The sequence below is a fragment of the Eurosta solidaginis genome, chromosome 4, assembly GCF_040869045.1.
Source record: "Eurosta solidaginis isolate ZX-2024a chromosome 4, ASM4086904v1, whole genome shotgun sequence".
Taxonomy (NCBI): domain Eukaryota; kingdom Metazoa; phylum Arthropoda; class Insecta; order Diptera; family Tephritidae; genus Eurosta; species Eurosta solidaginis.
In genome coordinates this window covers 139,745,371-139,771,763 of record NC_090322.1, presented here as the reverse complement: position 1 = coordinate 139,771,763, position 26,393 = coordinate 139,745,371, and the positions used below count along the sequence as shown (strand labels likewise).

Sequence of the window (26,393 nt, the reverse complement as noted above, 5' to 3'; positions counted from 1 at the left end):
GTTTTGAATTAGTCTATCAATGAGGGTGTTTGGATAGCTATTTTTGAATAATATATTCTTTATTTTCTTCATGCTTTCCTCAATGTACTGTTCATCACTGAGTAGCCCTACTTTTCTAATCATACTTGTTGCCGTATTATTCATTTTATTTCATTTTACGTTATTTAACTTTTAAATTTTTTTTTTAATTTTATTTTATTTTCTTTTATTTTATTTTATTAACTACATAATGTACAAAGATGTTACAACTAACTAAACCCTAAAAAGAACAAAACTCCTATTTAAACCTGAATACCTAACCACGTGCTTGGTTTGGGGCGGTATGGCCTAGAAGGTTTAATATGGTCATATAAATCGTCCCCAAAATGGTCGGGCTAGTATCTTAATGGTGCTTGCTACCGATAACACTCCCCAAAACCTTCTACGAGTGTCTTCATCGTCAATACAACAACAACAGCATACCACATCTCACGTTCACGCTTACATTTATATCTTACGCTTACGTTCAGGAATTCCCCACACCGTGAGCAAAGATGTTTACACATCAAACATGTCATCTTATGAATTATCTAAATCATCATATTTTCGGCGTCGTTTGTGTACAAGTGATTTATAAGAAACCTAAAGATGGATTTAATTTTCCACTGATTCTTGTGACGACTCGATACCAGTTGCTACAAAATCATCGGTTCACATTACATCATTAGGGAGCTCCATTCCTAAGGACACTGATAAAGAATCTTTGGAATAAAATGCAACAGTTTGCTGTTCCGGATAACTGAACCATTAATTGTTCAAAAAAAGTGTGTGCGATTATTTTACACTTAATAAATAACAATAAACGATTGATGATATACAAAATATAAATGCAATTAACTTATTGAATATCAAATAATCGATTTATTTAAACAAAAGATTAATTTTTGCTATCCCTAGATGCACCAATAACAACAAAAATCTATCAAAAATTCAAGATGATTGCAATCTCTTTCGAAATCATTAAATATTATCTTTATAGTTATTATGATAACTTACGCTCCTTGATTAATATATTTCTTCGAAATTCAATCAGCTTATTTACTATAGTAAAGTTGCAATCAACAAAGAATCTTAAGCATAGCCGAAGTTTCTTATCACTGAAGTTTTAAGTTAACACAATATAATCGTAGTCTTCAACATTTCCCCGAGAAGGTGCCAATATTTACATTTCGCTCTGATACTAACAACACATCCATGCACACATTCGCATATACACAATTCAAACCTACCAAACTGAACTAAATTTTTTTTAATTGTTATGACAACTCAAACTCGAAAACAAATATGCAAAAATTCGCATTCCTTTAATGCTAATGTATTAGCAATAAATTAAAAAATAAAACATTGGAACTTATAAAAGAAGAAATCCCAATTTTAAAATAAATTTATAAAACCAGTCTTCAATTGGTCACCGACAAAGTCAACGCCACTGTTGTCAAGATCGTCAACAAATGCAATAATTTTAATAAGAGTTCAAAATCACACTAATATTGTCAGTGCTAATAAAAAATTTCATAAATTTTCCCTATTATCTTCAAAAGTATTCATAAAACATTGCCAAATTAACCATCATTATGAATAAGTAATTGATCATTATAGTTTGTTAATTTTGACAGTTGTAGAGAAAAAGTACCTCGACATAATCTTGACGGTTGTCAATAAAAAACAACAAAAGATGAATGACAGTTAGGGAGATACAAAGGAATAACTTCAAAAAAATTAACATAAATAAATAAAATAATTCATAAAAAATTTTAAGTTAAACGGTTTTATTGAAAACACTACTTGCATTAAGTAATAATAATACTAAAAGCTATAAAATAATTAGGTAGGTCCTAGGTACTAGTCAACACCCTCCTCGTCAATCTAGGGCGTTCATCAGAAAAATAAATAAAAGCGTGGGACTCGTCGAATTTGTATTAATAGTCAACCGATCACATCAATGTAAATGATATTTTCATATATGCATAAGTAAAACCAACTGAAGCTTAATTAGGTTATGCTACGCCTCACGTTTTTAGAAATTCCACGCGCTTCCATGTGCTCCAAAGTATGTTTGCGTCACTTCTACCGGGACTGGAATTTTTTCTTAAATTTCACTTACAAAGATCGAACTTGATTCCTGTCTTGTCATTTCGCGTGAACGGACGTGCGGTATCATCCTCGGCTCAACGTCAATTTTCGGGCGTTTTTGCGTTGAGTGAAAAACTAAAATAGGCCTCAAGGTTAGCTTCGGTGCTCCGCTCGGACGTTTTGGTGGACTTAGGAGATGCGATACCTTCCTGACCGGAGTTAGGGTGGTATTCTTGCATTCCTAACAGGAATCAAAAATTCGTTGAAAAAACATGGCATCTAGCAACATAAGAAGAACAATACAAATTGATATAGAAGGAAATTCTCGAAGTTTCCTTAAACAAAGAAAATTGAAACTACAGTTATAAAAGCACATTAAAGAATTGGCGTTGGTGTTGTAGCTTTCGAGCTGGCCAAATAATTCGAAACTTATTCGACCTTCATCCGGTATTATTATATACGCGCAATGAAGTAACTTAAATATCACAAAAAACAAAACACAAGTAAAGGTGTCTAAGTTCGGATGTAACCGAACATGATATACTCAGCGTGAGCTTCAATTGCACATTTCATTTCAGATAAATTACTTCTCTACATAACACGTGGCACTGCCCGTTTAAAAAAAAATGTCTCCCCATTTCCTCTTACAATAAAACCTGATAAGTGAAATATTATTGATTCAAAACTATTTTTTGCTTAGTTATAGCTTATTATTTTCGTCTAGGACCCTTTTAAAAATCGTTTATATAAAAGTGGGCGTGGTCTTTAACCGTTTTCGTCCATTTTTTCTAGAAATATTTCCTGCTATAGGGAAAATCTGTGTACCGAATTTTATCACGATCCGTGGCGATGCCACGCCCATTTTTAAAATTTGAAATTTTTCCTATTTATTGTTTTAAATCCACCTGGGAAATGAAATGCCATTGATATAAAGCTTTTTTTTGCAAAGATGTAGCTTATTTTATTCGTCCACGACCCTTTTAAAAATCTTTTATATAAAAGTGGGCGTCGTCCTTAACGGATTTCATTAATTTTTCCTCAAGGCATTCCTTATAGTAAAGGCAACCTCTCTGCCGAATTTCGTTACAATAGATTTAACGATTTTTGATTTATGATTAATAATATTTGTAAAATTGATTTTATCACAAGTGGGCGGTGCCACGCCCATTTAAAAAATGTTTTTCAAATTTTTATCAAGAGTCTCAATATCAGTCCACGTGTCAAATTTCTACATTCTAGGTATATTATTTACTAAATAATCAAGTTTTTTGTGTTTTACAAAATGTTATATATATAAAAAGTGCGCGTGGTTATCATCCGATTTCGCTCATTTTCAATACCAATCTATTCTGGGTCCAGATATGCTCGTGTACCGAATTTGGTGAAGATTTCTCATTATTTACTCAAGTTATCGTGTAAACGGATCGACGGACGGACGGACGGACATGGCTCAATCAAATTTTTTTTCGACACTGATGATTTTGGAACTGATGATATGGAAGTCTATATCTATCTCGATTCCATTATACCAGTACAACCAACCGTTATCCAATCAAAGTTAATATACTCTGTGTGCAAAGCACGCTGAGTATAAAAAAAAGTTTGAACTTACATATGTGCTCCAAAGTATTTTGATGTCACTTCTACCGGACTTTATGAAATATTTGTTTAAAGAGCCAAATCTATCTATCCTTACGCCACATGGTGGCGATTTTTTTCATAGGTCGCTTTCTATTCATGTATGTAATATGTGTTCCAAATATGAGCCAAATCGGACGATTTTTTTGAATATTCCGATCCATGCGCCACCTAACGGTTTTTTTTATTTTTATTGCATTTTCATAGGGTTCTGAACAATATTTCTAGTTTCAAGCTTGTAGCTTATTGGAAAGTTACTTAAATTTCAATTAAAAAATTTTTAAACAACGCAACACAGAGTCAAGCGAATATTAACATCACTATGCTGCTACTAAATAAATGCAAGCAGCCACACGAAGAATATTCCATACTCATAACCAGCAGCTTGAAGCAGAGAGATTATTTCACATACATGTATGTAGCCGGCAGCTAAGAGCAGAAGTTGTTACTCACACATACACTTGCATATAGCTACAAGAAATTCATAAACTACAGATATACATGTATATAGCTAAATAACCAAGCACAAGATACAACTTTTTTTGAAGTCATGTGCTTTAAACAACTAGACCTAAGGAGAAATGGGCGAACGAGGTAACCGAGAGTATAAAAGCAGCGCAAGCTGGGGAATCAGTTAATTAGTATGATTAAAACACGCTAGTAGTGAAGTATAATTGTGCAATTCTACTCCTAAAGTAGTCTAAATAAAGACCATTTTGCAATACTGAATATTGGAGTTATTTATCCGACAGTTCAGCGATTCGAACGTTAGCAGAAGGTGCATTATTATCAGGACCCCCAATATCCGTTAAAATATGTAATCAAAGACTGATCTTCCCAAACAGTTTAGCCATCACAATGAGCTAAAAGGGCTTTTAAATAAACACACTTTTTTAATGTTTGCTTGAGCTATTCAATTTTACTATCAATCACAAACAAATATTGACTCAAGCATGATCAGAACTTTTTTTAATACTTTGAGATTCGCCTAACACAGTTACTTAGTGGTAAAACAGCTATTCTAAAGTATTTGACCTCTAAATAACTAGAATTACGATAATAATAGACCTACTCAGCGCTGCAAACGATATGTATTAAGCCATATTTTACTGTTTTATATACATATATCGTATAAATGATATTTAAAGCTTAATGTCAGCAATGAGATCGCACCAATCACACTGAAAATAATCGATCAACAATATTTTGGTTAGGGCGCGTCTAATAATGACGCCACTTGCGCATAATCGGCATGTAACTGGTCGTAAATTTATGTTAATGAATAGTTTAACAATAAATAGTGTCACATTGACAATTTACATACCTAAGTATGTATGCTAAGTAATTAGGTATATGTATATGTAAATAAGTTTTCGGCATCTTCTGATACTTAACTGGGCTAAATCGTTATTTTAATTACTGTAAATGATGTGTCAAATGGTCAGTCGTAAAAATACCACATTTACATATTTACACATATAACTGATTGTATATATGTAAGCTTAAAGGAGCAAAGACTTCCAGATTAAGTCAATTTGATAAGCATCGCAGTTAAAAAAAAAAAATAAATGTAAGGCGCGATAACCTCCGAAGAGATCTAAGGCCGAGCTCTCTTCCAATCCAATTCCAAGCATCGCAGTTAAAAAGATTTAATTGATTCATGATCAGCCTGCACTTGGCATTTTGGTAGCATTTTAGCATTTAGCTCAAAATGCGGTATTTATTTTCGCAATTTATTATTTGGATTATAAATAGGGAAAGCAACCTTGAATTCTTCGAAAACTTTGATGAAAAGGTTGGTAATGCTAAACTTCGTCACGAATCTCACAATTGTAAGTCCTAAAATGAAAATAGATAGACCCACCAATAAGTATACCGATATGATCAGGATGAAGAGCTGAGTTGATTTGGCCATATCCGTCTCTCTGTTTGTATGCAAACTAGTCCCGCAATTATTGAAATATCTTGATAAAATTTGGTGAGCGGGTATATTTAGGTGTCCGATTAGACATTTGTCGGAACCGGCCGGATCGTACCACTATAGCATATATCCCCCATATAACCGCTTTTTCAAAAAAGAGGATTTTTGTCATATCTTCCTCTACTTATCAGATTAAAGCTTCAAACTTCACAATATGCTTTCGTATATTGGGCATATTGTTGTCTGAAAAAATGGATGAGATTGGTGGTATATACATATAGCATATATCCAACACAACCGATTAGGGGTAAAAATTATATAGTTCGGTGGTATGTATCCCATTCAACTGCTTGTTCAGATAAGAAACTTTTCGTAATGTCTGCCCCATTTTAACAGCTAGAAGCTTCAAATTTCACCAAATGCTTACACATATAGCATACATTGTTGTCTGAAAAAATCATAGAGCTCGGTGGTATATATAATATATACCCCTATATACTGTCATTTCTGCCCTCTTTTTTACGGCTAAAAGCTTCATATTTCATCAAATTTCATCAAATACTTACGTTTATGTTATATATTGTTGAGATAAGTGATGCAAGGTCATAGTTATTTCATGCAGACCACCCTTACTTGTTTATTTTATATTTATCTTAAAAATCGCTTAGATATGTACATCTGTTCACTATATATTTCATATCTTATACACCCCATTATTTGAATGGGATAAGATTATTGTTCAGTCCCATTCATGGAAGATATGAAGTCCCGTCCTTACTTGTTTTTCTTTTCATTGCTTTCAACCCGCGTCATTTGTTGTTTGTTTTCAAATTCATTATACTTGTAAATTAGCACGCGAGTTAAATTTTTCTACAATAATTTTTTATTTAAAACAATTCATTTTACATATATAAATTATAATGTTATTTAACACTGAGTGACACCAAAAAAACCTGGGAACCCATTCCATTTTCCTAGTAGATCTCGACTATCTACGAATGACTGCATGCTCGATTTTCCCCGGACACCCCCAAAACTGTGAGGTATGCGCCAAAAAAACCGGGTTTTCGTACCTTTGGATCCTTGCGAGCCTATAACTTTGTTGGCTAAAACCCTGTAAGGTGGGTTTCGTCGAAGGCTGGGGTAGCATTCAGCCAATCCAGAGTCGAAAAAGGACACCTATTTCCTTTTAAAATGACCACACGTCGATTAGTTGTTGGTATTTTGGTAAAACACACACACACCGTTGCAGAGAGATAGACCTGGCCGAGGGATGGAAGGTGGACTGTAACCGAAGGTTGGTGAGTCGCTTTATCGATTTCCGGAGGTCGGTGGAATCGATGCACATCATAAGTGGGCAGCTGGTGGATTGCAGCGGGCCGGCGGATACGGCTGGTGGATCGATTTCCAAGCGACAGAAAGTTGGTGAAACCGATACAAGTGCCTGGTTGAGAAGTTGGTGGATTACGGCGGGTCGGTGAATACGGCTGGTGTATTCCGCTGAGTCGGTGGACACGGCAGGTGGATCGTTGGATCGATTTCAAAGCACCGGAAGGTTGGTGAAACCGATACACGTCGTTGATTGGCAATTTGGTGGATTCCGACGGATCGGTGAATACGGAGGGGGATCGTTGGGTCGATTTCCAAGCAACCGAAGGTTGGTGAAACCGATACAAGTGCCTGGTTGAGAAGTTGGTGGATTACGGCGGGTCGGTTAATACGGCTGGTGTATTCCGCTGAGTCGGTGGACACGGCAGGTGGATCGTTGGATCGATTTCAAAGCACCGGAAGGTTGGTGAAACCGATACAAGTCCCTGGTTGACAAGTTGGTGGATTACGGCGTGTCGGTGAATACGGCTGGTTTATTCCGGTGAGTCGGTGGACACGGCAGGTGGATTGTTGGATCGATTTCCACGCAACCGAAGGTTTGTGAAACCGATACAAATCCCTGGTTGATAAGTTGGTGGATTACGGCGGGTCGGTGGATACGGCTGGTGTATTCCGGTGAGTCGGTGGACACAGCAGGTGGATCGTTGGATCTATTTCCAAGCAACCGAAGGTTGGTGAAACCGATACAAGTCACTGGTTGACAAACTGGTGGACTATGATGAGCCGGATGGTGGATCGATTTCCGAGCAACCAAAGGTTGGTGAATCCGATACACGTCACCAATTAATAAAGTGGTGACTTCCGGTGAACCGGGAGTTAGTTACTGAACCAAATTTATTCGGTGGTATCTTCCCGTAGTGGGGAGATGACTCACCAGTGTCGGAAGGAAACTGTGAGGTGGAAATTATATCTCCTCACTCACTACTCCCTGTACACACAAAAAGGAAGCGACCAAGGTCGCCCACTTCGCACAGGATCGAAAGTACCAGACAAGGTAATGGCATCCACACGCATGGGGTGCGGATCTTACCTTGCTGAAGGTGGAGTTTTCGATCATCATGAAATGCATATTATTTGTACTTAAGTCGAAGTGGATATGAAAAGGTTGAGAAATAAATGCCGTCTTAGCTAGACGATCGGTGCGCGAATGAAATGCTTGCCCATTATTACTTGCATTTGTCAATGCCAGTCATCCGCTTGCAGCCTGCTGTTACAGTGGTGGCGTATGTTGAAATAGGGACAGTGCATTGGCTACAGTGGGGTGCATGTAGAAAGTACTTGTAATGCAGGTAAAACGGCATTACAACCCGATTTTCAGTTTATCTCGTATTGCATAAGAAGAGATTTAGACATTTCAAGTTAACATAGCTGTGAAATTTTCCTGGAATGGGGTTACATTTAGAGGTTTGCAGTATTGAATCAAAAACCCCACCACGGATCAGTACTCGTAGCACTAGACTTATCAAAAGATTTTCATGCAGTCAACTACGGCACGTTACTGCAAGACTTCGAAGTGTGACCTTGTCCTCGTAAACTCAAAAAGAGTACCACAAAATTTATCTGTCTGGTCGGCAAGCATCAGTGCAATTCAGGAAGGTAACAGAAAATTTAAATAAAGGGGGGGAACAGGGGTGTGACCTATCCCCGCATTTGTTTAACCTCTACATATCGAAGCTTCCTTCGCCACCAGAAGGAGTTACCATTGTATCCTATGTCCATGACTGCACGATAATGGCTACAGGTTTCGGCCCACCCTACGATAAGCTATCTAAATAATTAATATAGAGCGGTAAACGACTCACACAATAAAGAATTAAAATTGAAACACCTTATAGTCGACATCGACTAAGTTGATAACTAGCAACTGATGACGACACGTCGCGAGTGTCGAAACAATTGCTTTGCCAAATAAAGCAAACATATATATATATATAAAGGACTATAAGGTGTTTCAATTTTAATTCTTTATTGATAAGCTATCTGATAAAATAAACAAATCCCTGATCTCTCCAGTTTTTTTCGCCTCAAGAAACCTGAAATTGTCAAAGACCAATTCATCGGCGACCTTATTCACAACATATACAAAACAAATGTCCACCTGTCTTTCATCCAAAATTACTGGGTGAGACGTTCGATCAAAACACCGCTCTCAGAACTGCTAAGGGCTGTCTTCTCATGTTACCAAAAAACCATCCACACGGTGGTGCAAAAGTAGTCCCCATTAGGGAGAGAAATGAAATGTTAAACAAATAGTTTGTGTTGAATACCCATAAACCTGGGCATTCCAACAGACATCTCATTGAAGAGGCAAATGTCACAGACAATTAAGACGTCATCTCCGCAAGCATTATGAGGAAATACGGCACCTGAAAACTCATATGTGTGTAGAAGAAAAACAGAAAAAACACTCAGTGATATCCACAAAAATACGTCGGACCTCTATGCCGGGAATTGCGAGACCAGCTCTGTTCTTAAAGTAAAGTACTCTAAACTCACAGAAGGGGAAAGGAATCACCCCAGTGAGACCCGCGTCACTCTAGCACAACTTTGATCTGCATGCTGTAACAGGTTAAACTCTTACCTATCCAGAATCAACCCCGACATATATAATGTATGTCCTGCTTTGAAGTAGCCATTGTGGACAGGACCCACTGAGAAATAGGGAATCTTTATAACGACCCTAACTCAGAGGTCTGGTTCACGGATGGATCGAAATTCGATGACGGCAGAACGGGAGCTGGCATCTATGGGCCGAACTTCAATAAATCGATACCAATGGGATGCTACCCCACCATATTTCAGGCAGAAATTCATGCAATAGAAGTCTGTCGTAGTGAATGTCTGCGGAGAGCCTCAACATCGAAGAGCATCTACATTATGTAGTACAGCCAGGCGGCCCTGCGTGCCCTGCAATCCTACACAGTTACATCTAAGCTAGTGGATGAATGCATTGAAATCCTTAATGTCCTGGGAGCCAAAAACAAGGTTTTGTTAGGCTAGGTTGCCGGATATCAGAGACATGAAGGTAATCAACATGCAGATTACCTAGCAAAGCAGGGTGCTACAGCAGCATTCTATGGTCCAGAGCCCTTTTGCGGATAAATGCACACACCAGGGAAACTATAAGTAACTGGGAAACTAAAGAATTCAGACGTCACTGGATTGACTGCCCAGGGCAAAGGCAGGCCAAACTGTTTATACTTCCGGCAACGAAAGTATCAGGCAAACTCATTAATCTAAGCAGGGAGGATCTAAGAACTCTCACTGGGTACTATACGGGACACTGCGGTCTACGATATCACCTAAGTAAATTAAATCTAGCCTATATCCAAATTTGTCGTTTCTGTGAGCTGGATGATGAAACGCCGGTTCACATTCTCTGCGATTGCGTCGCTCTGGCTAGGCAGAGGCTATCCTATCAAGGTGGTGGGACTCTTAATCACTATGGGATATGGATTGAAAAGCCTGAAGAGGTACTTAAATACATCAAAAGCCTCCAGATACAAAATTAGGCTGAAAGGTCTTGCCCAAAGGTCGCAGTGCTTCCAGACCTGTTAATAATAATAATGTCCTCCTTGGACTCCCGTTAGAGGACATTGATTATAACTTGTGAGTGGTCGCACCTATTGGGGTGATCGGGCGAAGCACTGTTACAACAACAACAACAACTGCAAACCTTGCCCTGGATTTCGACGTGCCATGAGACGGCGACCGTTGTGGTGTGGTGGTAACGTTATCCGCCTACCGTACCGAAGATCCTGAGTTCAAGTCTTGGGGAAAGAAACATCAAAAAATAAAAAGCATGTTTCTTCAATTTGTAAGAAAAAAATCTAAGCGCGATCGATCCTCCGCAGTGATTTGGCAAACTCTGCGAGGTTATTTCTGCCATAAAAAGGTTCTCATTGAAAACTCATCGTCCTGGCAGATGCCTTTCGGAGTCGGCGTAAAACAAGTAGGCCCCGTTCCGCCAATTTGTGGGAAAAAATTTAAATTAGCAGCTTAAGAGAAGCTCGGCCTAAATGCTTTTCGGTGGTATATCGCGCTTTGCATTTATTTATTTTTATACGAAAAGTTACACTTTTAAAGTTTTTTTTATTGGTGAAAGCGGAAATGTAAAATGACGCTATCCTAGAAATAAATTCTTTATTAACTAGAGATGGCGAAAATGGAATTTTTATTGCGTTTGTCACTGAATAAGAGGGTTCGTTCTTAAAAATGCTTAAGAGAGAAAACTACGAATATATAAATGTGGCCCTTCAAAATTGTTTATCATCGTTCTATTTAACTTTACCAATTTGAAAATTTTATACTATTCATAATATATTTTTGAGCTTTAAAAATAAACTGCTGGTAACAGTTTATGCAGATATTTAGTCAATATTTAAACTTCGCTGTTTTTTTAAGCATCGCTAACTGAGCCTCCTTTATCATAAAGCATGGCTAGTGACCTCATGCAAAGAAAAATTCCAAATAGTTACAATAATAGATTAATTTTGCATTTTACGCCTCAAATCATATCAACTTGTCAATAGGCACATAAATTAATGTCACTAAATATGAATTACGAGTATGAAAAAATTATATCAACAACAATTATCATAACAATGGTTAACGAGGGCGATCGCTAATATTATATACATGTGAATTATTCCGTTTTAACCCACGTTCTTCACCTAAATTGCCTATGCGAACTCAGATGCACTCAAATATGATTTAGTACCTATTTTTAGAAAACATGTTTCATAATTAATGGCTTTTTTTTTTCAAAATATCACTTATACGGAGTTCGTAATAGAAATAATGTGACATTTACTTATATTGATTAAATATTTATAGTAATGGTAATAGAGTAGTTTTTCGCCTCTGCACTTTTCTCCAAAGCAGATAAAGTTCAGGATATGCAACATATGTAGGCCGGGTGATGCAAAAAGTTGAAAATGTAATTTGAGGGCTCTTTCGTCTCTTATTAGTTCTGAGCACAGGAGGGCATGTGGATTATATACGTGTTTTGTAAAGTAAAAGCCCCGACACATAAGGAGATGAGTTTAACACAAGCTTATGCATTATGAGTATATAGCAGGTGTTTTTATGGAGAACTGTAGATTGAGCGACACTGGCGCCATCTGATATTGAAAAGCAGCCAACTCCCAAATTTTGTTGCAAGCAAATCATAAGAAGAAGAATTTGACATTTGCTTTGGCTAATGGTGTTGGCACGTTTTGCAAGTGAAATTATTTTTCCCACTGATTGGTAAATTTTCTAACATTTTTCGCAATTAAAAACTGCAATATAACGATCGAATACGACACAAAATATGTTAGCAAGTATTTTTGCCAAGTCTGAAATTCCTTCATATTTACAAATGCAAATCTTGGTTGATTGTGGCGATCTTATTGGAATGCATAAGCTTGTGTTAAACGCATCTATATGAAAAATGTCATTGTGCCGTGGCCTTTAAGGGAGTACAGGCCGTCAGCGGTCATCACGCAATTGTTTTTGTAAAACGCTTAGGCAAGCGCAGCACACATTCCCGCGCGAACGCATTCTATCCTCTCGCCTACAACCAAAGGTAGTCTGCTGTGCCCATTAGGAACTAAACTGCTATAATTTCGTGTAAAATGACTTTTGAAGTAATATTTTTGGCTATATTTTTGGTTTACCTGTACGAAAACAGTAAAGCTTTGTTTAATTTATTTAACTGAATGCATGTAGAAATATTTTTAAATGCATTCAAGAAAACGATGCAATAATTTAATTTTGAAAGCTACCAAGTCCGACTGGGTTTGTGTACGTGCCAGCGCCATTTCTGCTCTGATTGGTTGTCGCTATTTTTTTAGAAAACAAAATGAAGAATAGACATACACTGACAAACATTTATTTCGTCTCACTTGAACTTCAAAATTTAATATGGAATATACATATTAGTGAAAAGTTTAAAGTAAGAAGATCATTTAAGATTATCACTAATTTATCTAAAAAATATAATAAACAATAAACGTGTTTCTTTAAACGGTTTTATTTAGCTCGACTCTGTGTAGCGAACAGAATTTTGTAATCGAAATTTAAGTAAAGCGCCAAATACACGACACGAACATTTCCGCGAACATTCCGCAATCTTGTTCGCAGCTTTGGCCATACACCATACGAACTTTTGGCCGAACATTAGTTCTCTTTCAGACAGCGATGAATACGGACAACAATTGTGCTGCAGCAATATTGCTCGCTGTGGCAGATTAAAGTCGCATAATCATTTTTCTTTTTAATTCTATTACAATAATCTTTGCTTTTTACTTGCCACAATGATGGCAAAGATTTATACATTTCAATAAATTCACTCAGAAATTTTTTATTGTCCATTTTACTTTTCCGCGCACGTCTGTTCCGTTCAGAAATTACTACGATTATGAGCTATTTCGCCATACACGCACGAACAGTTCGCGCAAATGTTCGCCAAAAATTAAAATATTTTGATTTTTGGCGAACATTTACGCGAACTGGCAAACACCACCATACACGACAGAAAAGGCCGCAGAAACATGACATAACGGGAATGTTCGCGGAAATGTTCGTGTCGTGTATTTGGCGCTTAACTTCCCGATAAGCTACAAGCATGAAACTTGGAATATAGTTCAGAACCCGATTACAATGCAATAGTAAGAAAAACTACTCCGATATGTGGCGCACGGATCGAAATATTTCAAAAAATCGTATTTGTGGTCCAATTTGGTTCATATTTGGAACACATAATACATACATGAATACAAAGCGACCTATGATAAAATCACCGCTAGGTGGCTCAAGGATCGACATATTCAAAAAATCGTATTTGTAGTCCGATTTGGCTCAATCTAATGTTTTTACAGTTTACTTTTTACTAAGTCCGTCACCATTTTTTTTTTTGGATATCAATTTTGTTTCAAAGTAGGTGTGGTCACGTTTCCATGAGAAGTGTTTGGCGAGCGCTGATCTATTCGCTTCGGGCAGAGCAGAAGAAGAAAAGGGAGTAGAGGGAGTGGCGAAAATATGGTGCGCTAGTTTCAGTATAAGCAGCAAAAGTACTATCCGAATATTTAAGCGAGACAAACCTTTTACGGATATGGGTGTGTCACAATAAGACTTGCAGCTCCGAGTGTCACGTCAACGATCATTTGACCAGACTTATTCACCTACATTAGCGTAGTTCTAAAATAAATCAAATATACGATTTCCCAGTCTCATCCCAGGTCAATACCACACATTACTTTTAGTTCAGATTAGATGTGGTAAAATGGTGTCGCCCAGATTACTCAATAGAGACTCAAAAAAATAAAAAATCAGATTTGATCGATTAAAGTTCAGATTTTAATATATTTAATCTGCATAGGGTAATTTTTTGTTGGATCCCTGCACAATACGCCTTAACCGTTTCCAATCGGGACATAAATTTATATGTGAGTAGTGTAGGCGGAAGACTTTGTTCTGCTCAAAAATTGGTTTGCCTACATTAAAAAAGTGTGCTTTACATCCCCTTCCACCCTCTACCCCATTCTCTTCTACTTTATCTTCCATTTTTCTTCATATTCCATTAATCTCCCTCCCACTCCAAAACTCAATCCCAGTTCCACTCCCTTAACACTCCCAACTCCATTCCCACTCCCTATTCTGCACGCACTCCTACTCCTCCACTCTCTCTCTCTAACTTCAACTCCCACTCCCGCTAATACTCCCATTCCCATTCCTACTTCAAGTTTCATTCCTATTCTTACTACCACTACAATTAATCAAATTTTCCTCATATCTACAATTTCTATATCGAATATTGAATACATGCATCAATACTATGCAACTACATATATACATATTGTGACGAATATGAGTGACACTAAGTGATACTCACATCCCTAGTCTGATGCTAAGTAAATGAAGTCACAACAACAATAAAGCAGACAGTCACTTGTATCTACATAAACGAATAAATCGTTATGTCTACACATATGTACGTACACGCAGCAGAGAAGAGATGCACAAACACATGCAGATATATGAGATGCTCCCAAAAGTATGCAATTGTAATTGTGGAAGTGTCGCTCACAAATACAAGCATATGAGAAGCTATACATGTGCATCTGTAGTTATAATTATATGGCAGTGACTAAGTAAATTCTGCAAGCGCCTAGATGCCACGAGGAAATCACAGAGTATAAAAGCATCAGCGGTAGAGGCGCTATGGGCAGTTTCAGTTAAGCACGCTATCTGTCGGACAATAGATCAGTTTCATTTAAGCTATCAGTCAGTTTGGTTTTTTTATTTATTTTTTTTTAGTTGCCAAGTATAAGTGTTATTGTGAAGTATTTTAATCAGGCATGCTTAACGAACGATACGATATCATTTCGTTACGATAATCAACGTTAATAAACGAAACGAAGTCATTTCGTTTCGTTTATTAACGTTAAGAACGCCAAATTAACGTTAATTTGACGATCTTAACGTTAATAAACGAAACGAAGTCACTTCGTTTCGTTTATTAACGTTGATTATCGTAACGAAATGATATCGTTTCGTTCGTTAAGCATGCCTGATTTTAATAAAGGCCATTTTCCATTATTCAATATTGGAGTTATTTATTCAACAGTTTAGTGATTCGAACTTAGCAAAATGGCAAATAATACAATGGCAGATACAAATTTTAAAATCCCATTCGTTTGTATATTAAGGCACATATATATAATTGGTAAGTTCTGCTTGCGAAACTATTCCTCTCTGCGTAATTTGTTTGCTTCTGCAACAAAAACAATTGCATCTTCTTACACCCCCCCCCCCCCCCCCCCCCCATCCCATTGACTAGTCCCTTTCTCTCCTGCATATTTCCCCCATCTAACTTTTCGAGTTTCTTCTACTTCCTGAACTTTTCCAATCATTTATCCTGGTTTAAAACATAAAAAGCGGGAAAAAGGTCAACTATTTCGCAATAATTAAATGTAAATATTCAATTAAAGTAATTAAATTATGCTTAATTTAAACGGAATATAATGAGTTTGAATCAAGGCGACTCCGTATTCAATTCGCCGCGCGAATTCAATTCAATTTGCCGTGCAGAAAAATGTCAAGTCAAAAGAAATTTTTCATTGATTTCGATTAACTAACATTTTTTTGTACCAAGGCGAGGTTTTACAAGGTGATGGCAAAGCGAATTCAATCAATTCGCCGTGCGGAAGGATGTCAATTCAAAAAAAAAATTTTCTTTTGATTTCGATTAACTAACATATTGTAGTACAAGGCTTTGTATGGAAAATAATCAAGAAGAAGCAATCAGCTGTTGGGATAACAACACCTGGTACTGAATTCGCCCTGTAAATTAGCATCGATTTCGATTAACTGACATCTTTGTGTACCAAGGCGTTGTATGGAGAATATTAAGGGAAATCGACTGATGGGATAACAACTCCTAGTATTAAATTCGCCTTGGTCTGAAAAAAAAAAGAAATTCAAATAGTCAAAAATCAATAAAAAAAGATGCAAAATAATAAAACCCACGCAATATCACTATAAAAACATGTAAGGACGGGACCGTCTTCGGCTGTGCGAAGACTTCATACCTCTCATGAATGGGGCTGAACAATAATCTTATCCCATTCGTAATACCCAAATAATCAGCTGAATAAGATATGAAATATATAGTGAACAGATGTACATACCTAAGGTAAATATAAAATAAAAAGTAGGTAGGTACTTTGTCTGAGGATGCAAAGTTTCACTTTTTTGTGGTCTGCATGAAATAGCTATGGCAATGAATGACTTATCAACAATATATGACGTAAACATAAGTATTTGATGAAATTTGAAGCTTCTTGCCGTTTAAAAGGGGAAATAAATGCAGTTTATAGGGGGTATATAATATATGTACCTCCGGTCTCTATGATTTTTTCAGACAAAAATATATGTTATATACGTAAGCATTTGCTGAAATTCTAAGCTTCTAGCTGTTCAAATGGTGTAGAAATTGCGAAAAGTTTCTTATCTGAACAATCGGTTGTATGTCCCCTGCTTTATATACGACCGGTCTCTTCGAATTTTTCAGAAAATAATATCTGCTATATGCGAAAGCATATGGGCAAATCCCAAAAACTTTTACTTTTTTGGATACTCGGGTTTTACACACGGGCAAAAAACTTAAGGCCAGAAAAAAGTACAAGGGCATTAAGTTTGACCTTTTGACTATACGATCTGATGATTTTAAAAATCAATTAAGTTGATAGTAAGTTTTTGCAGAACTTCGAAACGTAAAAAACGTCGATTTTTACACTTTTTCAAGCGATACCCTTGATTTTTTTTTTGAATTTTTTCGATAAAATTTTGAGGCAACGCTGAAACGCTATGGAATTCAAACTGAATGTTGTTTTTAAGACGGAGATTCTAGAAGTATGAGCAAAATTAATGTGCCCCTCCAATACTCAAAACTATCATCAATCAAAGTAGAATACTTTTTTTTGTCATTTTCAATATTGACAGTTTTTTGCTTATAGCTTTTTGAGACAACTGAGTATTGAAATTTGGATTATGCACGATAATAGCCTATCAGGGAGTAAAAATACGTGGCGCTTCAAATTCGATGTGCCCCTTTCAGTTTTGAAGGTAGAGGCAGAAAAGTGGAAGCACTTGGTTGCGTAAATTTTTTTCAGGAGCATGTTTTTTCGTGGGCACAGCTACAATTTTACTTTTATCACTTCATACCCGTTTGTTAATTTTTTCTCTACACCACAGTAGTATACCATCAATTGCCTCATCTTGGAATATTCACGCAAGGAAAATTATTGATGTTTGTACATGTGGCAAATATACGAAATTTTCGCCAAAAATTGGCAATCGTCAAAAAGTGCAGACAATTTTTTTTGTATTTTTTTAAACCAGTTTTTATTTAAAAGTAAATGAAAATAAACACAAATTTGGTACAAAAATAAAAAAAAAAATTTAAAAATTTTCTACACTTTTTGACGATTGCCAATTTTTGGCGAAAATTTCGTATATATGCCCCATGTACAAACATCAATAACTTTCCTTGCGTGAATATTCCAAGATGAGGTAATTTAATCTTATACTACTGTGGTGTAGAGAAAAAATTAAGAAACGGGTATGAAATATTTGACGGTTACCTGGTTTCATATTTTTGCCGATATCTCTAAAACCGGGTTTCGGGTATCAACAAAATTTTACCTAAATATACCCCATATACATAGGTATGTACATCCTGATAAAATTTCAACACAATCGGTTAAGAAGTGCTTAAATAAGTAAAAAAATTTAAGGTTTTCCGGGTTTATATTGTAACGAATTTGCTGCAAATCCTCTTATTTGCCCTTTTGCTAGGTTCGTATCGCTAAACTGTTGAATAAATAACTCCAATATTGAATAATGGAAAAATGGCCTTTATTAAAGTACTTCACAATAACACTTATACTTTGCTACTCGCTGGCTTAATAACCAAACTGATTGATAACTCAACTCAAACTGAATTACTTCTTACTCGCCTGCGCCACTTTTATAGTTTACGCTGCATACATCTAGGCTCTTCTATTTCCAGAAGTTACTAGTTAGTTTCGGCTACAAAATCACCAGCCACAACTACGTGCACAAATTATTGCTCTCTCTTGTGACAACTCAGATAAGATGTATGCATGTATTTGTGCATTGCCGCTCCGATGTTCGTATACGTACATATGTGTAGACGCAATTATTTATTCGTTTATGTAGATACATAATGATTGAATTATTGATGTGCATTCACGTCGCTGGTTAGCATCGGCTTAGAGACGATAGCATTGCTCAGTGCTACTAACATTCGTTACACTGCCCTCCACCTAAGTCTGATCGTCCCGATCAGACAAATCTCTCAATCTAAACGCTGCTAGCATCGCCAAATGTACCACTCTTCTATTTCGTGATTTCCCAATTGCTTGTATGCGGTAGATGATATCACTTATCTTCTTCACAACCTTGTACGGGCCTTCCCAACTGCACCGAAATTTGGATGGAACACCTTTCCGCCGGTGAGGGTTGTATAACAGTACCAAATTTCCCTCCCGGAAACCTTGCGAATTATTTTCCTTGTCGTACCTGTGTTTCATCTTACTACTCATTATTCTGGATCGTTCCCTCGCACTCTGTTGCTCGGCCAATGAAGAACTACTTCGCAGAGCTTGCGCTGGACGGATTTGCTTTGCATAATCAGTATCGTTCCGACGCTTCACAACAGTAGTGTGCCTTGGCTTGAAACCACCCTTGCATTCTTTCTTCGTTTTAGTACGTCCGTTAGGGCTTTTCAATGCCAGTGTTTCGCTCACAGGTACTTTTGATTTTGATTTATTTGGCCCATTCGATCTATCAACCTTTGCCTTTGACTTTCGTGGTCTTTGTCGAGTCTTTTCCACCAGTACCCGATTACTGCTGAACCCTTTTTCCAAACTAAAGTTAAGTGGTATGTCCTGGTTCTTATAGCGCATAATTTTCCTCCGCATATCGATCCTGACGTCATGGTCAACCAAGAAGTCCACTCCCAATATGACTTCATCAACGATCTCCGCCACAACGAATTTGTGTAGAACCATGACTTTTCCAATTAATACCTCACATACCACTTCGCCTTGGACTTGATTATATTCGCCTGTTATCGTACGCAACCTTGCTCCAGGTAATGACTTTACTCACCTGTAGACCAAATCAGATCGAATCAAGGAATGAGATGCCCCCGTATCTACAGTCAGTACACGCTCTTTACCATCCACATTCCCTCTGACGGTAAGACTGCTTGATTTCCTTCCGATTTGCGACACAGATATCACAGGACATTCAACAGCCGGGGCAAGTTTTCGTTCTTTACATTCGACACGCTCATGCTCACTTCCGCCAGCTTTACGTTTACGGCCACCCACATTGTTGGAGCTATTGGGACCGCTGCTGCAATGTCGTGCAATATGACCTGGGTTGCCGCACTTGAAACATTTAATAACTCCGGCATTTTTCTGTTGTGATCCCTTCAGTGCTTCCAAAATAGTGTCTACCCAATCTGGTCTTTCCACTTCTACACGATGAGCTTTGTATGCTGGTTTACTCAATAGTGAGGCCGTTTCCTGAGTCAATGCATGTGATACCGTTTCAGCAAATGTCAGCTTTGGGTTTGCGTATGTAGCTCTCTTCGTTTCCACGTCCCGTATGCCATTTATGAAACTCTGGATTTTTACCCTTTCAGTGTATTCCACGGGTGCGTCCGCATTTGCAAGATGAGCCAATCTTTCAATATCTGAAGCAAACTCCTGCAATGTCTCATTTGCTTTTTGGTAGCGGTTTTGCAACTCAATTTGGAATATCTGTTTTCTATGCTCGCTTCCGTAACGTCTCTCTAAAGCGCTCATCAATGTTTCGTAATGGTTCCGCTCGTACTCTGGGATGGTCTGTAAGATTTCCGCGGCAGGCCCTTTCAGTGCCACGAACAGAGCTGCAACTTTATCTTCAGCATTCCATTGGTTCACTGCTGCGGTCTTCTCAAACTGTAGCTTAAAGACCTGAAAAGGAACAGAACCGTCAAAGGATGGTGTCTTTACCTTTGGATTACTCGCTGAAACAGCTGGGCGATTTAGTTGTAACTGCTCCATACGACCTTTTAAATCATTTACTTCTGCCTGAAATTGAGCCATTTTTGCATCCTGCACTTCCAGTTTTGATGATACCTGTTCCAAAATTTCTGCCGACATTTCAGATATACGTGCCTCTTGCGCTTCCAATTGAGATGCCATATATGTCTTTTGGTCTTCCAGTTGAGATGACACTTGCGACGTCATTTCTGAAATACGTGCCTCCTGTGATTCCAGTTGAGATGCCATATATGTCTTCTGTGACTCCAGTTGGGATGTTATATTTGTCTTTTGTTCTTCCAGTTGGGATGACATGTTGGTGGATATTTGTGATGACATTTCGGACATTTGTGCCGATATTGCAGCCAATATCATGTTCAAGTCTGTGTTTGTAACTGTCTGCGATGTTTCGTTTTTCTCTTCAATTTTTGTTGTTGTTTCGTCCCCATCAGGATAAAAGACAAACTCTTGCGACTCCATTACCTCTCGTAGCCGTGCTTGAAGTTCGATCTTATTGCCGGTTGTATTTAATCCACGGTTCTCCAACTCCTTTTTCAGTTGCTGGATCTTCAATTCAATGAACTTTGCCATGTCCAAGTTGTATTCCCAATCTTCGGAATTTATTCAACAATTCCTCTTCTGAAACCAATTGTAACGAATTTACTTGCAAATCTTCTTATTTGCCCTTTTGCTAGGTTCGTATCGCTAAACTGTTGAATAAATAACTCCAATATTGAATAATGGAAAAATGGCCTTTATTAAAGTACTTCACAATAACACTTATACTTTGCTACTCGCTGGCTTAATAACCAAACTGATTGATAACTCAACTCAAACTGAATTACTTCTTACTCGCCTGCGCCACTTTTATAGTTTACGCTGCATACATCTAGGCTCTTCTATTTCCAGAAGTTACTAGTTAGTTTCGGCTACAAAATCGCCAGCCACAACTAAAAAAAAAAATAAATGTAAGGCGCGATAACCTCCGAAGAGATCTAAGGCCGAGCTTCTCTTCCAATTTGCGTCGTGCTCCTCTTGATTTTTCCCTACAAATTGGCCGGACGGGACCTACATGTTTTATGCCGACTCCGAACGGCATCTGCAAGGCAGATGAGTTTTCACTGAGAGCTTTTCATGGCAGAAATACAATCGGAGCGCTTGCCAGACACTGCCGAGGGGCGACCCCGCTTAGAAAAATTTTCTTCTAATTGAAAAATCTTATTTCTAAAATTTTTGATGTTGCTTTGCCCGGGAGTTGAACCCAGGGCATACGGCGTGATAGGCGGAGCACGCTACCATCACACCACGGTGGCCAGCCACAACTACGTGCACAAATTATTGCTCTCTCTTGTGACAACTCAGATAAGATGTATGCATGTATTTGTGCATTGCCGCTCCGATGTTCGTATACGTACATATGTGTAGACGCAATTATTTATTCGTTTATGTAGATACATAATGATTGAATTATTGATGTGCATTCACGTCGCTGGTTAGCATCGGCTTAGAGACGATAGCATTGCTCAGTGCTACTAACATTCGTTACAATATTTTTATCAATATGTGCAAAACCGGATCTCGGGTATTTCCTCCAAAAAAACCAAAGTTTGGCGGATTTCCTCATATGGTGAAATTTGAAGGTTCTAGCTGTTGAAATGGGGCAGAAATTGCGAAAAGTTTCTTATCTGAACAATCGGTTGTATGAGATATATACTATGCACCCGTCCGGATCCCGTCGTGATCATTTCGTGACTTTTCTGGACCATTTCAGGGATCACTTAATTACCCTTCCGAGATCATTTCTGGATCCGTCCGGGATCCCGCCGGGGTAATTTCGGGATTTTACTGGGACTATCTCGGTATAATTTTGGACCCTTCCGGGATCATTTCTGGATCCATGCGGGATCCCATCGGGGTAATTTCGGGACTTTTTTGGGAATTTTCCGGGACCTTTTGAGGACCCTTCCGGGAGCATTTCTAGATGGTTTTCGGGATCCGTCCGCGATACCGTCGGGGTCATTTCATGGCTTTTTCTGGATAATTTCGGGATCATTTCGGGACCCTATCAGATTATGAGCTACTCTATTACAAAAATAAAATACATTAGACAGAAAAAATGTTCAAACAGATAACTATATTACATTACATATATTACATTTTCTCCTTGCAGACGAGCCGCGGGTAAAGGATAGTACTATATATTCCACCGATCTATACAATTTTTTCAGACAGCAATGAATGCCCTATAGGTAGGCATTAGGTAAAGTCTGGAGCTTCTGTCTGGGACAGTAATTACCTATCTTAACAATCGGTTGTTGGGGAGCTATGGTATATATAATACCGATCTTATCCATTTTTTCAGACCATAATATGTGCAATGTACGAAAGCATATGGTGAAGTTTGAAGCTTCAATCTGATAAATTGAGGAAGATTTGAGAAAAATAATCTTTTCTGAAAAATCGGTTGATATCGGGGGATACATGCTATAGTGGTTCGATCCTGCCGGTTCCGACAAATGTCTAATCGGACACCTAAATGTTTAATCGGCATACAAATAGACAGACGGTCAGACAGACAGACGGATATGGCTAAATCATCTCAGCTCTTCATACCGATCATTTCGGCATACTTATTGGTGGGTCTATCTACTTTCCTTTAAGGACTTACAATTTTGAGATTCGTAACGAAGTTAATATACCATTTCGTTTTCATGAAAGGTATAAAAACATGAGACAATTAAAAGCAATGTCGTTTGGCTCACACATCGAGTTAACCAAATTTTCATAAACAGCGTGACAACGAAGCGTTACGCTCTAAATATTGAACCATATATGGCTGAAGAGGTAATGAAGACAACAACACCAAATTTTTTATTAGGACTACCAAATTGATATTAGCTCAAATACTAAATTGGATCGATATCAAATCACAGCAAATATGCAAATCTGCATATTTTTAATGGGATGCAGACACATAAATAGAAGAAGACAAAACCCATTATGCAGTGGTCAATGTAAAGTCAAGCTGCCCCGCCTTCGTATATAAACTAAGTAGATTGTTAGGCCTGTAATCAGTAAACAAACTTAGTTCAAAACAAAAACATCAAGCGCTTTGAATTTGAATAAAAAAGAAATCAAACCTTGTAGAATTTTCTATTCTACGAAATATAAAAAAACATCACGAAGTTGCGAATTGTACAGAAGTGATTTGTGGATATAATTTAAAAAATCGAATAAACAATAACAATAATGCATATAGCACTCGTACTTGCCTTCTGCGCCATTGGCACCAATGCTGCGCCACAATATGCGTATGAAGCCAACAGCATCAGTAGCAGTGGATTACAGTTACATGGAGGTATCAACGGTATTCAGCTTGCCGGTGCTGGAAGTGTTGCGCCTGCGCTAGGTGTTGTCAGCGGTAATGGCAATATCCAAAGCTATAATAGTGCGGGTCGAGGTGGTGACAAATATTTACCACCCCAAGCTGAGCAACAAGCACCAATTATTTACAAGCAATATTACACCATTTCTGCACCGGAAGATAGAACACCTAAAACGAAACATTTAGTATTGGGCAAACCTCAAAAGAACTACCGTGTTATCTTCATCAAGGCACCACACACCGAAAATGTCAAATACTCAGCAGAACTTGCGCCACAAGAAGAGAAAACTGTTATCTATGTTCTACACAAAAAGGATGAAGATATCGATTCTACCAACCTTGTTACTCCAGCACCAACTGTTCCCAGCAAACCCGAGGTATTCTTCATCACATATAAAACACCCGAGGAAGCGCATCAAGCTCAGAAGGAAATTCAAGGTTAGAAAGAAGTGCAAGTGTTTTCTCATTTTCGTTCTGTACTAATTTACGTTTGCTTTGTTCTTTATTTCTTCTATTCAGATCAGTATGATCAATTGGGCGGCAGCAATGAGTTCAACGATTCAACTGCTCCCATTTCCTCAGTAATTGGCTCTTTGGATAGCCTTAACTCGGATGGCAGCTATAATTATCGCCAAGTGAATGGTGGCAGTGCTCAAGCGTCTCTCCCACAACAGCCACTTCAGACACATCAAGCGATTCAACCACTACCAGCACTGCCGCCACATCAACCCAGTTCTCAGTATTTGCCATCATTTTTAAAGTTTTAGACAAAATTCTAGATGCCTGCCATAAAACGTTCGACCTAGATATCTAGTTTTAGTTAGGAATGTTGATTAATTATTAAGCGATCGCGATGACAAAAATACTTGTTTTCTGCATGTATTAATTGTTGTTTTTGTTATAATTCGTTAATTATAGTAATTTCAAAGAAATGAGTTATAAATTCACACAATAAGGTGATTAAAAATTTATTTAATGTAGGAAAGACCGAAAAAAATTTGCATAACTTTGATTGTATTTCTTGCCAAGATTTTAATATCTTTAAGCTACTTAAAATCCAACTAATTTTTTTTTTGAAATGCAATAAAAAAATTTCAAATAAATTCGCTGGATCACATTAATATGTCAATACCATTATTTATGACTGGCTTAGTGTTCATTTTTGAAAATCTAAAACATTACATTATATTCGCTTTTTTTTTGTAAATTTTTTAAGATCAAGTTCAGCTTGTACGTAGTCGGCTTATTCTGATTACAGAGACCGACAAAATTTGAACAAAGTCAGAACTAGAAATGAGCTAATACCTTTGAAAAAGTCTTTGGCATGCTTAATCTGAATTCCGAATCAGATCATTCATTGCACAGAGTAGATTAACTTTACTTGGATAACGGTTGGTTGTACAGGATAAAGGAATCGTGATAGATATAGACTTCCATATATCAAAATCATCAGTATCGAAAAAAAATTTGATTAAGCCATGTCCGTTCGTCCACCTGTCCGTCCTTTAACATGATAGCTTAAGCAAATATTGAGATATCTTCACCAAATTTGGTATGCGGGCTTATCTGGACCCAGAATTGATTGGTATTGAAAATTGGCGAAATCGGATGATAACCACGCCCACTTTTTTGATATCGAAAATTTAGAAAAGGGAAAAAATGATATAATTCAAAAGCTAATGAAGTTTGGTAGGTGGATTGGTTTTATGACCGAAAACATAAATTCCAAAAAATTTTTTAAATGGTCGAGGCACCGATCCTTTGGGATAAAGTCAATTTTAACAAGTAAGGAGGGCTAAGTTCGGGTATAACCGAACATTACATACTCAGCTGAGGTCTTAGCTGCGTTTGTTTCGTAGATGGTTTATAAGTCGTTTTTCATTCCATATCACATACGTTTGGGAAATATCGACCAAATTGTAGACCAAGGGTGACTTTTTTGGAACGATATTCCTTCATCCTTTGTCAAATAAGGGAAAATCACCATGTAGGAAAATGAACCTAGGGTAACCCTGGAATGTGTTTATATGACATATCAAATGAAAGGTATTAAATAGTATTTTAAAAGGGAGTGGACTTTAGTTCTATATGTGGACGCCTTTTCCAAATATCGCCATAAAGATGGACCAGGGGTGACTCTAGAATGTGTTTGTACGATATGGGTATCCAATGAAAGGTGTTAATGAGTATTTTAAAAGGGAGTGGGCCTTAGTTCTATAGGTAGACGCCTTTTCAAAATATCGCCATAAAGGTGGACTAGGGGTGACTCTAGAATGTGTTTGTACGATAAGGGTATCAAATTAAAGAAGGTTTTAAAAGGGAGTGCCTCTTAGTTATATATGTG

At 37.5% G+C, this 26,393-nt stretch overlaps 2 protein-coding genes across 6 annotated transcripts in view; one reads left to right on the top strand and one right to left on the bottom strand.

Annotated features, from left to right (window-relative positions):
- The window catches only part of goe (gone early), a 235,801-nt gene that overhangs the window by 46,489 nt on the left and 162,919 nt on the right, over positions 1-26,393 (bottom strand). The window lies entirely within an intron of this gene.
- On the top strand, positions 23,678-25,161 carry LOC137250404 (uncharacterized). Its single transcript, XM_067783136.1, has 2 exons — positions 23,678-24,487; positions 24,569-25,161. The coding sequence occupies exons 1-2, from the start codon at positions 23,914-23,916 to the stop codon at positions 24,814-24,816; spliced, it is 822 nt and encodes a 273-aa protein (XP_067639237.1). The 5' UTR covers positions 23,678-23,913; the 3' UTR covers positions 24,817-25,161.

What these genes read in the sequence shown, in the direction of transcription:
- LOC137250404 (XM_067783136.1), top strand. Translation starts at nt 23,914, where the DNA reads ATGCATATAGCACTCGTACTTGCCTTCTGCGCCATTGGCACCAATGCT. An exon ending in AGCTCAGAAGGAAATTCAAG is followed by an intron (nt 24,488 to 24,568) that starts GTTAGAAAGAAG and finishes TCTTCTATTCAG; the next exon opens with ATCAGTATGATCAATTGGGC.